Raw genomic sequence first — 12,033 nt, 5'->3', positions numbered from 1 at the left:
AAATTGCTCCTGGCAGGCACAGGGGACCATATGGGGCTCCGGGATTTGAACCGATGACCTCCTGCATGAAAGGCAAACGCCTTGCCTCCATGCTATCTCTCGGGCCCCGACTTCTAGACTTTTCCAAGTTTGGGTTCAGAGTGCGTTTGGGGAGGGCGCTTGGGGACGACCTCCTGGCTCGAGCTGATGATGCTCTAGGAGCCACATGCGGTGCTAGTTGAGGGTGGGGGTTGGCTGGGCCTGTGCTCGGCAGCACCTGACCTCCATCTCTCCTGCCCCTTTAAAACGTCTCGATGTCCTAGACACCTAGACCCGACTCCAATTCTGCACGTACACTCTGCACCGTCAGGACACGGCCTGTGTCAGTGCGAGGCTGCTGACTCCTGTCAACTGCGCTGGTGCTGCGGCATCTCCCACAGAGCAGACCCTTCTGGGAAATGCACCACACAGGGCATGGCCAGTGGGGCTGAATGAGGCAGCAAGGGCTTCCCGGGTGCCTCCATCAGCTAGCTCCTCGAGGAGCTGATTTAAATCACTGCTGTTTTATTTTGTTTTGTTTTGTTTGGGGGCTACACCTGGCTGTACACTCAGGAATCACTCCCGGCAGGCTCAGAGAACCCTATGGGATGCCGAGGATCAAACTCGGCTCAGCTGCGTGCAAGGCAAATGCCCACCCCACTGTGCTATCACGCTGGCCCCACCACCAGCGCGATTTTAAAAACAAATTCCTAGAACCAGACAAGTCACCCCACCCCACCCCCACACACCATACCTGCCTACAATGGGCAGATGTGCTGAGGCCTTAGCGGTGCCCGGCAAGATGCATATTTGTGCCCACCTCATGGTGGGACAGTACCCTTCTCGTCGGTGTTAGCTTGCCTACCCCAGAGTGTGTGGGGTTGGGGGTTCATGTCACTTAGCTAGGGCTCGTGAGGTTACCCCCGCTCCCCAGCTTTTGGCCGTGGGAGAGAAAAATACTGAGCGGACAAACTTTGTGTGATACGCAAGGAGCTGCCAACAACACCACTTTAAAAAAGAAAATCACACTTGCTGAGTCAGAAAATAATAGCAGCGTCTCCTGCTCCCCACCATGGGCCCACAGAGCTGGGTCTACCAATGGTTCCTGGAGGCTGAAGGCGAGTCGGCCCAGCAACGGTGGGCCCACCCTCCCAGTCCCAGTCCCCTGCACCAGCCCAAAAGCCCAGTGCTCCCGGGGCCCTTCTAGTCACACCAGCTCACGGGAAGGAGCTGCACTGCCAGCTAAGCCCTGTGTCCTCCTTTCACACCACCAAGGGGGCGCCCACACACGCCCCAGTGGGGCAGGCCCTCTGGTCAGCAACAGGCCAGCCAGCATGAGTCAGGGCTCCGGGCAGGGGCAGCTGGCTCCAGCCTGTGCGTTCGAAGGGAAACAAAGACGCAGGCGAGAGGGCTGCTTGCCCCAGGAAGTGTCCAGAAGAGAAATTTAATCTAATTTACAGACTTCTAGTACATCGATAACCAAAATGTGGCCACTGAGAAAAGTTAAAAGGTCAATCATCTCCTGGTGCCTAACCGGCCCAGGGTTGCAAAATAAAAAGATCAACGTTCCTTATTCTCTACACAAAAAATGCGTTTTTAAAAAAGTGACAGTCTAGGGAGCTATACATAGAAAGAAAGCAACAAAGAAGAGTGTGAGGAGGGCAGCGTGGGGGAGCCCCGCGCCCCCTCCCAGCCCGAGCCCGCAGGCAGGGCACTTGACCTGGCAGGGGGCAGCTGTCAGCGTTGAGCTTTTCCCACTGCAGAGCCTCCTAGGGATGGGGGGGGGCTGCCCAGCAAGGGGTTCGTGGCATCGTGGCTCAGTGGGGGGTGGGGGGCGGCCGGGCCTCCCCTGAGCAAGCACCGTGGCAGGATGAGGTCGCTGGACTTGGGAACTGGGAGGCTGGGCAGGTCCCAGGTCTCACGAGGTGTGTGCACGCTGGCAGGGAAGGTCCACAGGGGCAGGAGGGAACCAAGATGGGATCTTTGGGGTCTCTGCGAATGGCCACAGAGGGAGAGCGCAACCCCGCCCCCCACACCCGGCCGACCTCCTGGTTCACCCAGAAAGGCTCCGCCACCCAAGCCGGACCCTGCCACTGCCCCTGCGGAGCCAGAGGACACCCCCAGGCCCCAAGTCTTAGGCTGGGGGAGGGCACCCCGGCTGTAGTGTGCCCGGCCCCCCGTGGGGACGGCCGGTTTGAGGTTCTGGCTTGCTCCTTTGGAAACGGAAAAGAGAGAGGCAGGAGGGGGGCAGGGAGCGGATGGGCGGGCGGGGGCTGGAATGCTCCTGTTAGGGTGCCTCGGCAACGGCTGTCGGGGCCTGTGGACCGGGGGGCTCCTCGGGGGACACATCCGCTTTAGAGAAGCTCATCTCCAGGATGTGCCGCTGTAAGTGCCGCACCCACTCCTCCTGGATGGACAGCGGGCCCTGGAACTGCGCCTCACAGAACCTACGGGGACGAAGTGCATGCTAGCCTGGCAGCGGGTGCAGCTGCCCTTAGGGGACCCCACCGCCACAAGCTTGGCCTCAGTGGGTTCCATTCCTTCCCCCAGGACCCTGGGAACAAGTGATTTCTGGGCTCAGAGGGATCCCAGGCCCTACCCTCACAGGCACAGCTTGGCTAGCCCAAGCTCCGCTGAGGCTGTGACACACTCAGGGTCCCTGGAGTCTCTGCCTGGGAAGCCCCGAGAAGCCTGCAACCAGCCCGTGATGCTCAACTCCATGCCTGCCCAGTCAGCGCTTTGGACCCGGCCTCGGTGGAGGGCAAACGGGGGGCATGGGGGCCCATTTCAGGCTTACCTGCACTTGAGGGTGTAGATGTTGCCCACAAACTTGACGAGAGACGTCTGCGGGGGTCTCGGCACCAGGGAAGGGACTGGGCGGACCCGGGGAGGGGGCTGCCGGGCCTCCTCCAACTTCTGCTGCAGACCCCCGGTGTCATCTGTGCCCCTGGCCCCAGAGCCGTCTGTGGGACGGGCCTGCCGGCGCTCAAACTCTGTGGGGAAGTAGGAGGTGAGAGGCAGGGTAGGAGAGTGGGCAGACACGCACGGGGCGGACCCTACCCATATCACTCACTGTTGATGTTTTGCCGCTGGTGCTCCTCGGCCTTTATGGTGCCCGGGGGGCTGGAGGCCAGAGCCTGCTCGCTGCCGTCGGTGGCACGGCCCACCTCGAGCCCCGGCTCGCCACAGGCACCTCGCCCCACCAAAGCCAGGCCACCAGGGGCCAGCCCCAGGGCCGGCCTCTTGTCGCCATCCCGGCCATGGCCGGCACTACGGAACTTCTTGGTGAAGGGGCGGCCGCCCTGGATGTAGCTTCGATAGGCGCCCACCTTCTGGGGCCGGTGCTTGATCCACTCGCTCAGTGTCTCGATGGGAGAGCCGTTCACGCACCACTCGGTCACACCGAACTGCCGCAGGTGCGCCCGCGCGTGGCTGGCCAGTGCCTTGCGGTTCTCGAAGTACAGGCCGCACAGCTCGCAGCAGGCCTCGGTGGCTGCGGGCAGAGAGCACCGCTGAGCACAGGGGCCACGGGGAGCGAACAGGGGAACTGGGTCACCGGGCAGCAGGCTGGCCCCGCTGAGTGGCTTACCTGAGTGGGAGCCCTTGTCATGCAGCGCTTTGGCCTTGAAGGGCAGCTCAGTCTGGACGTATGTCTTGGCCTTCACCTCAGGGGGCAGGAGCCGGTCATCCTGCAGGGGCCGCTTGGTTGACATGGAGCCCAGGTAGCCCACGGTAGCCTTGCTACTGCTGAGGGGCGCCAAGACCAGCTCTCGGGGCAGGTGGCCGAGCCCGGCTGCCGGTCTGCCTGGCCGGCCCGCCATGGGCACCAGCGGCAGGACGGACTGCATGGGCCCCGGGGCCACGAGGTGGGGTCCGTCCTCCACCAGGGCCGGGGCCAGGTCTCCAGCCGGCGGCTCCTTCTTGATGAGGCACGGCTTGGTCTTTTTCTTGAGAATCTCGCGCAGCGTGTCGATGGGAGAGCCATTGACGGACCACTCGGTCACGCCCATCTGCCGCAGGTGCGAGCGCGCATGGCTCGACAGACCCTTGCGGTTCTCGAAGAACTCGCCACAGAACTCGCAGCGGATGTCACGCACCGGCTCAGCCCGGGATGCTGTGGGGCAGGAAGCAGCAGCTGCACAGGGAGCCCCAGCCACTCGCGTCAGGACTTCATCCCCCAATACCCTCATCTGCCTGTGTCCACAGGTTTGGGATGCCCCAAACGAGCCTACCCCACGCACCGGGCTCGGCTGCCCACACCCCCATCTCCTGCCACTCAGGACACTGAATGTGTCACTTTCCTTCTCAGAGCTGCCCCAGCTTCTTTCTCCAGAGAGGGACAGAATCTCCACCTGGCAGGGGCAGGAGGGCCCAGGGGTACTGGGCAGACCCGGCCAGCCTCCCCTGGGGCACAAGCAGACAACCCCACCCCACGCTCGGCAGATGCAAACAGAGACACAGACAGACACAGAGATACTGACATGCAGACACACGCACAGACACATATACAGATACAGCCACAGAGACACTGACAGACACACTTTCACAGTGACAGACAGACACATAGATGCAGGTACTGTCACACAGACACAGCTACAATCGCAAAGGTAAAGATGCAGTTGCACAGGCAGATACACTGCCAGTCACACAGATACAGGCAAACAGACATAGTCTCAGACACAGTTGCACAGGCATTTGCACAGGCCCACACAGCCTCAGAGACAGCCATACAGACTCAGTCGCACAGATACTATGGCAGTCACAGTCACACAGACACAAATGCAGACAATTGCACAGACACCAACGGAGATGCATATAGTCGGAGACAAAGGTAAGTCGTAAAGATACAAACACAAATGCACAGACACAAAGATACAGGCACAGACGCAGTTACAGATACAAGCAGTCACAAAGACACGCAGATACAGCTAGTTGTACAGACACAGACGAACGGACAGATGCAGACAGTCACAATGATGGACACACAGGCATGCACATATCAATGCAGGCACAAACACAGGAACAGATGCACAGACAGAGACACACAAGCACACAGCCCTCCTGGTTCTGTACATGGGAGACGAAGCAGATGTGCCTGGCACCTATCCAGACTCTCCCACGGACCACAGGCTTGAGTCCACAGACTTGGACGAAAGCTGAGGCCGCTGTCCCGGAGACACGGCCTGGCCCCATGGGCTCAGACCATGGAGACCCCCTCACCCTGGCCGTGCCTGGGGTCGATGCAGGCGAGGTGCCATCTCCTGCTGGGTCCCACTTACACAGGTTCAGCGGACTCAGGTCCTCTCGAGGCGCCGCCCAGGGGCTGTCAGAGGGGTGCTGCTCCCCATGCAGGAGCGTCTCTCGCTTGATCTCCACCCGCATCTGCTCGGGCTTCAGCTTCCTGCTGAGGGAGGGGGCCGCCAGGCCTGGGAACATCTTCCTGGCAGTGGGAGGAGGAGAGGCCGCGGGCGAGTGGCCCAGGGGGCTGCCCGGTGGCGGCGGCAACTTCTTGGCCAGAGGCGAGAGGTGCAGGTCTGCAGGGCTGCGAGCCTCCAGGACACCGCCGCTGCCCACCATCTTGGCCAGAGTTTTGGGGCTGTGGCCAGGTGGGTGGGGTCCCCCGGGCCGGGACTGGGTCCGTCTCTTGAGGATCTCGCGCAGGGTGTCGATGGGAGAGCCGTTGACGTACCACTCAGTCACGCCCATCTGCCGCAAGTGTGAGCGTGCATGGCTCGACAGGCCCTTGCGGTTCTCAAAGAACTCGCCACAGAACTCACAGCGGATGTCGCGTGCCGGCTCGGGTCCTGAGGCTGCAGCAGGAGGAGAGAGGGGTGGTCAGCACCACAGGCATCCAGGCGCCACCTTGCTGGAGCCCTGGCCACCGGGCCCGCATGGGGGAGCAGGGCGGGCGGGGGCCGAGGCACGACCCGAGGAAGCCCTCAGTGGGGCTAGCGCCGAGACCCCTGCCCAAGAAGGCAGGAGGCGACTGGCGGGCAGGATAAGGTGGGCCCCTCCCCCGTGGGGGCCTGGCCAGGACTGGCCCAGTCGGTGCCCACCAGGCTTTTGGGCGGGAGGAGCCCAGAGCCAGGCCGTCCACTCCTGGTCTCAGAGCGAGGGGGCAGGTGGGCCGCGCCCCCCGGGGAAGGGCGCCTGAGGTGGGGACCTACAGAGGGTGAGAGGAGGCAGCTCCACATCAGAGGCCCAGCAAGTGCCGGCAACGGCGGTGGCGGCCGAGAGCTGCTGTTTCCCGCGGGGGCCGGCCGCACCCACGCCGGTCGGCCGGGCCTGCTGGGCCGGGGCAGGGGGTGGGAGCAAGGAGGCTGCGCAGGCCGGGGGGCGGCCCAGCGGGGCCTTCCCGACGAGCCCGTGCAGCCGGCGTATAGGGGACCGCTTGGCGTCCGGGTCGTTGGCACCCAGGTGGCGCAGGTGGGCGCGGGCATGGCTGGACAGGCCCCTGCGGGTCTCAAACCAGGCACCACACAGCGGGCAATTCAGCCCTCGGCCCCCGGCACTGCCTACAGCTGCGAAGACAAAACACAGGGGTCGAGGCCACACCGGGGGTGGGGGCCAGACAGGTGCTGGGGGTACCTAGAATGGATGCTGGGGGGGCCTTGGACAGGTGCTAAGAACCTTGGAGAGAGGTTGGGGACCTGGAACAGGTGCTGGGGGGACTCTGGACAGGTGCTGAGGGAACCTCAGCAGAGGTTGGGGACATCGGATAGATGCTGGAGAATCTTGGACAGGTGCGAGAGGGGCATTGGACAGGGGCTGGGGACTTCAGGGGCCTCGCTGCAGGCCCACGCATCACGAGGGAAGTCAAGGCAGCCACTAAGGCCCCACAGGCCAGGAGCGCAGAAGAGAAGCAAGATGCAAGGAGCGGGTGGGGTCCCCTCGCCCCACCAGTTGGAACAACAAATGGGGCGACACAGCGGGGTGTGTCGAGTGGTGACTGGCGGGAGCGAAGAAGTGCGTGAGGAAGGGGCTGACAGCTACCTAGGAGTAAAGTGCTGGTGACAAGCTATGCAGGGGTGGGAATGAAGGGGGTCTGGTAGGGGTGAAAGGGGTGTGTAGGGAGTCGGAGCCTGCAACGTGGGGACCCTGATTGGTGATGGCGTGAAGGAATGTGGGAGGCCTGTAAGGGGATGCAGTGGGAGGCTGGCAGGGACGAGGGATTGCAGGGATCTAACGAGTATAACGGGATGCAGGGGAACTGGCAAGTGTGAGGGGTTAGGAAGGGCTGGCAGGTGTGAATGGGTGCGGGTGCAAAGGTGCCGGGAGGTTGGCAGGTATAACAGGCTGCAGGGGAGGCCTGGTGGGTGTGCGAAGGGCAGGGTCCATGCAGAAAGCAGGTGCGGGTAGGGGTGCAGCCCCAGGAGGGTCCATGTGCATTTGTGCAGGGGCCCCTCGGGGCACTAAGTATCAGCAGCTTCAGTGAATGGAACAGAAGCAACTTCGTGGAAAGACTAAGGACCACCATGGGGGCGAGGGGCCAGGCTCAGACCCAAAGGCCTTTGAGTTCACCCAATGGGCACTTTTCTCCCAGGAGTCCCTCCCATGCCCTACATCCACCCTTCTACCCAAAGGCTGCGATGCTAGGCCCAGGGCAGCTGGGTTGGGAGGAGGGGCCTCCAATAGGGAGGACGCCCCCTCCCTGTGCCCATCACATAGTGGGGTGCTGGGAGAATGCATCAGGGCCGGGTCAGGGAGCCGCCGCTGGGCCCAGGCCCGTCCACCCCCACGCAGGCCCACCCTGGCTCCCAGGACCCGCACTCACTGAGGTTCAGGGGCCCCTCGTCCTCAGACTGGGGCCACGGTGCCTTGGGGGAGCCCGGCCGGGAGCTCAGGGATAGCTGGGGGCTCTTGTCTTCAGGATTCTTGGGGTTGGGGGAGCCCGCCAGGGCCAGAGGCGCCTTCTTGAGGAGTGGGGAGCTGGGCGGGTGGCCCAGGCCCTTGGCGGAGAAGCCAGGCGGCGACTTGATGGCCTTGTTGATGGGGGGGGGCGTCCAGGGGCTTGGCCAGGGCGAGCAGGCCGGCCCGCGGAGCCCCGGCCACCATCTCCTTGGGCGAACTGGACTTCTTGGCCAAGCTGGGGGGCAGCCCGAGGGGGGCATCGGGCAGCCCCTTGTGCTTCACCAGCTCGTAGAGGAGGTCGATGGGGGCGCCACTGCTCTCCGACTCGGCCACCCCCAGCTGCCGCAGGTGCGAGCGCGCGTGGCTCGAGAGGCCCTTGCGCGTCTCAAAGCAGGCGCCGCACACCTCGCAGGTGGTCAGGCTGTGGGCTGGGGGCGAGACAAGGCCTTGAGGGCCCCACCCGTCGGGACCCCCCTGCAAGCGTCTCTCCCGGCCCCCCCCCACCCGCTCCCCGTCATCACCAGACTGCCCTGCTGCTGATGGAGGTGGACGGCACCTGTCTGAAGGAGGAGGCTGAGGCTCAGAGAGTCAGAGAGGAGGGGCAGCGGGTGGGGTTCAGCGCAGGGGGAGAGTGACCCTGCCAGCTACGCCAGCTCAGTTCCGGGGGTGAGGATGTGGGGTGAGGGATGCGGGCAGGGACCAGGCGCTACTGACAAACCGCAGCCGCATCTGCCAGCCCCGTGTCCGAGGACCTGAGCGGGGGTGAGGGGGTCAGGGCCAGGCCGACCTGCTCCCATCTCCTCGTGTCTCGGGGAGCCGGCAGAGGCTCAGCCCCCACGCACACTACGACCACAGAACACGACGCAGACAGTGAAGCTCCGAGGGGGGGAAGCGCGGGTCCGAGGGCCGGCCCCTGCGTCCCCAAACGACAGCCCTAACCGCTCCGGGGCGAGTGAGCGGCACCCAGTTCTGACCAAAGACAAGTGCTGGGGGGGTAGGGGGGCTGGCCCCTGGCTTGGCCAGCCACTCACCCTTGAGGTCCGGCAGCTCAGCCCTGCTGGCCACCTGCTCCAGGGGCCCCGGCACGGTCAGGCTCTTCCTGGGCAACGCGGCCACACCCAGGTCCACCGCCACCACCTCGCCTTCCTCTGGACCCACGCCTGTGAGGTCGAGGACACGGGTTCAGTGGCGGGCCAGAGTCTGGCCGGCAGCTCTGCAGCCCCTGGGCAGTGACAGGGATCTGGGGGCATAGTTTGAGAGACAGAGGGCGAGGAGGGGGAGTTATGGGGGCGATGAGAGACCTCAGGGGGTTGGATGTGGGTCTTGGAAAAAGAATCTAGGAAACTGCCCTTGACAGAGAGAGCAGGTGCAGCCAACGGGGGACCCACAGGCAGTGGGTGACAGCAAAGGGATGAAGTACAGGAACTGGGGAGAGCAAGAGCTTCTGTGATGAACTTCCGTTCCGGGCCAGAGGGCCGGGGTCGGTGGGGCAGGGGAGGTTGGGGGAGACGCGCACTTTTGGGAGAGGAACTCGGGGAGCCCGGGGCTGGGTTTGAAACCCCAGAAGGTTCGCACAGGGGCTTGGAATCTGGGCAGCCCCGAGAAGGAACGCGGAGGAAAGCGGGACAGTCCAGGGGCCTGGGGTTAGCGCAAGAAAGCCGTTCGGGGCCTGGTCCCTAAGTGGAAGGCCAGAGGGGCGGCCAGGCCCCCCACCCCGTCCATAAATCGGAGCAGCAGGACGGGAGACTTGGTCCCGAACTCGGGGGTCTCTGATCCAAGCAAGGCGGGAGGGGAGCAACCGGGGCCCGGCCCCTAAGCCGGAGTACCGGAGTACCGGACCCGGCGGGCAGTCGGGAGGTTGGAGCAGGTAGACCGAAGGGAACTGGGCGGCGGAGGAGCGGACCTCGGGCCCGTCCCGACATCCCGGTCCCGAACTCGGAGGAGTCGGAGCCGGGTGGGCCAGTCCGGAAGTTGGAGCGCGCACACAGGGAGGGAACTAGCGGGCGGCCTGGTCCGGGGCTCGGAGGAGCGGAACTCGGGCCGGGCCCGGCAGCTTAGGCGCAGGCAGCGGACGGGATCCGGAGCCGAGCTCCGAACGCCGGCCGGCCGGCCGGAGAGGGGCGCGGGCGTCCGCCTGTCAGGGGCGGCGCGGCCGGGCGGCGGGGGAGGGGAGAGGAGGGGAGGGGAGGGGAGGGGAGGGCCGGGGCGGGCGGGCGGGCGGGCGGGCGGGGGGCCCGCGGGGCCGGGTCGAGGCCGGGGTCGGGGTCGGGGCCTAGGCGGGCCGGCTCCCCCCACCCCGCGCGCCCGTCCGGACGCGGCGCAGCTTACCCGGCGCGGGCGCGGGAGCGGGCGCGGCCGCGGGCCCCGGCTCGGGCTCGGGCTCGGGCTCGGGCTCGGGCTCCGGCTCGGGCTCGGGGTCGGGCTCGGCCTGGGGCGCGTCCCGCGGCGGCGCGGGCGGCGCGGCGGGGCCCGCGCTCGGGCTCGGGGGTCCGGGCGGGGACGACCCCCGCCGCCGCGCGCTCCCGGCCGCCCCCCGCGCGCGGCCCCGCCGCCCGTCCGTCCGCTTTTGTCGCGCGGCCCTGGGCGCTGGACGCGGCCATCTTGGCTCCGGCGCACGCGGGCGCCGCCGCAGGCGAGAGCAGCCGAGCGCCGGGCGCGCCGCCCCACGCCCCACGCCCCACGCCCCACGCCCGCCCGCCGCCGGCCACGCCCTTCCCGGCCACGCCCCCGCGCCAGGCCGCGCGGCCGAGCGCCGAGCGCCGAGCGCCGTGCGGACTCCGAGCCGCGCGCACGGTGGGCTAGCCGGCCTGCGCGCCGAGACGCGCCCAGGCCGCCGGGCAGCCCACGGCCCACACGCGCCACTGCGCGCACGTCGGGGGCCCGCGGGCGCCGACCCCGACCCCGCACGCCGCGGCACCCGGACCCACGCGGGCAGACTCGCACACACGCGCGCGCCACCCTGGGGCCCTCGGAGGCTGGCCCGGGCTCGCACTGGGCCGACCCCGTGGCGGCCCGCCTCACCCGGGCTGGGTGGCGCGGAGGTCGCGAAGGGCCGCGCCCCGGACCTGCCGCCCGAGTCGGGCCAGGTGTCCCGGCCCCCGGCTGCAAAGAGCCCGGACCGCGCCCGCCCGGGGCGCGACGTCCGAGGGAAGGCCCGAGGCCAGCTGTCGGCCGGGGCCAGGAGATGCCCGACGGGACGCGCCCGCTCCCCAGCCAGCCGCCCAGGCCCGAGCAAGGCCGCGCTGCGGCGGACAGGGCCTGCGGGGCGACCTCCGGGGCCGGGGAGGGGACGCAGTGAGGGACGCGACGCTCGGCCCGGCCCGGCCGGTGCGCGCATCAGGGTCCCGGGGCTCGGGCCAGCCGTCGGAGGCTGCCATCCTCACGGCCGGGGCGGACGGGGCAGCGGAGGGGCGTGGCCTCCGTGAGAAAGGGGCGTGGCAGACACGGCGCGGCCGCGGGTGGGCGGGACCGACAGGTGGTAGGCGCGGGAAGGGGCGGGGCCTTCTCGGCGGATGGGCGAATCAAGCGGCGGTCCCGTCGCTGGTGGGCGGGGCCTCGCGAGTGGGAGCCGGGCGAGGGGCGTGTCCTGCACGGCGAGGGGCGGAGCCGGCCCGTCGCTACCCCGCCCCGTCCCCTGGTTCTGCGACCTCCGGCCAGTGGCCTAAGTTCTCTGAGCCTCAGTTTCCTCGGGGGCAAATCTGGGGGGATGCTGACAGCCCCGCTCCGGGGCATCCTAGGCTAGCGGGCCCCGAGACGCTTGCACGGGGCTTGCCCGGGCTGGTCCCCCTTCTCCCCGCCCCTACTCACCATCGCCGTAGGCCGGGCCCAGGTCCTCGGCCCAGCCGGCCGGGAAGGGCAGCGGCAGCGGCAGGCGGGGCCGGCGGCCGGGCAGGAGGGCCCCCGGGGAGCGCTCGGCCGCCGCCGACGTGGCCAGCAGCTCCTGCAGGATGCTGATGGGCGACACGGTGAGCTCCCAGTTGGTGATGCCGAAGTCGCGCAGGTGGGCGCGGGCGTGGCTGGACAGGCCGGCCCGAGTGTCGAAGCCCGCGCCGCAGAAGTCGCAGCGCATGAGGCTGAAGGTGCCGGGGTCGAAGTTGGCCACTGCAGCGGGACGGGGGAGAGGACAGCGGTGCTGGGAGGGGGGCCCTGCTCCGAGCAGGCTGC

At 67.1% G+C, this 12,033-nt stretch overlaps 1 protein-coding gene across 1 annotated transcript; it reads right to left on the bottom strand.

Moving 5' to 3' along the window:
* Nucleotides 1–2,080: 2,080 nt before the first annotated feature.
* Nucleotides 2,081–10,469, bottom strand: WIZ (WIZ zinc finger). The gene is given in 11 exon segments (XM_049787686.1): nt 2,081–2,465; nt 2,816–3,011; nt 3,092–3,511; nt 3,608–4,132; nt 5,298–5,828; nt 6,186–6,539; nt 7,793–8,015; nt 8,017–8,297; nt 8,901–9,029; nt 10,198–10,375; nt 10,377–10,469. Coding segments are annotated over 11 exon segments (3,090 nt in total). The 3' UTR covers nt 2,081–2,305.
* Between the last annotated feature and the right edge of the window lie 1,564 nt (nt 10,470–12,033).

The sequence above is a fragment of the Suncus etruscus genome, chromosome 15 (assembly GCF_024139225.1).
Source record: "Suncus etruscus isolate mSunEtr1 chromosome 15, mSunEtr1.pri.cur, whole genome shotgun sequence".
NCBI lineage: Eukaryota > Metazoa > Chordata > Mammalia > Eulipotyphla > Soricidae > Suncus > Suncus etruscus.
The sequence above is the reverse complement of the archived record's forward strand: the minus strand, read 5'-3'. Positions and strand labels throughout refer to the sequence as shown.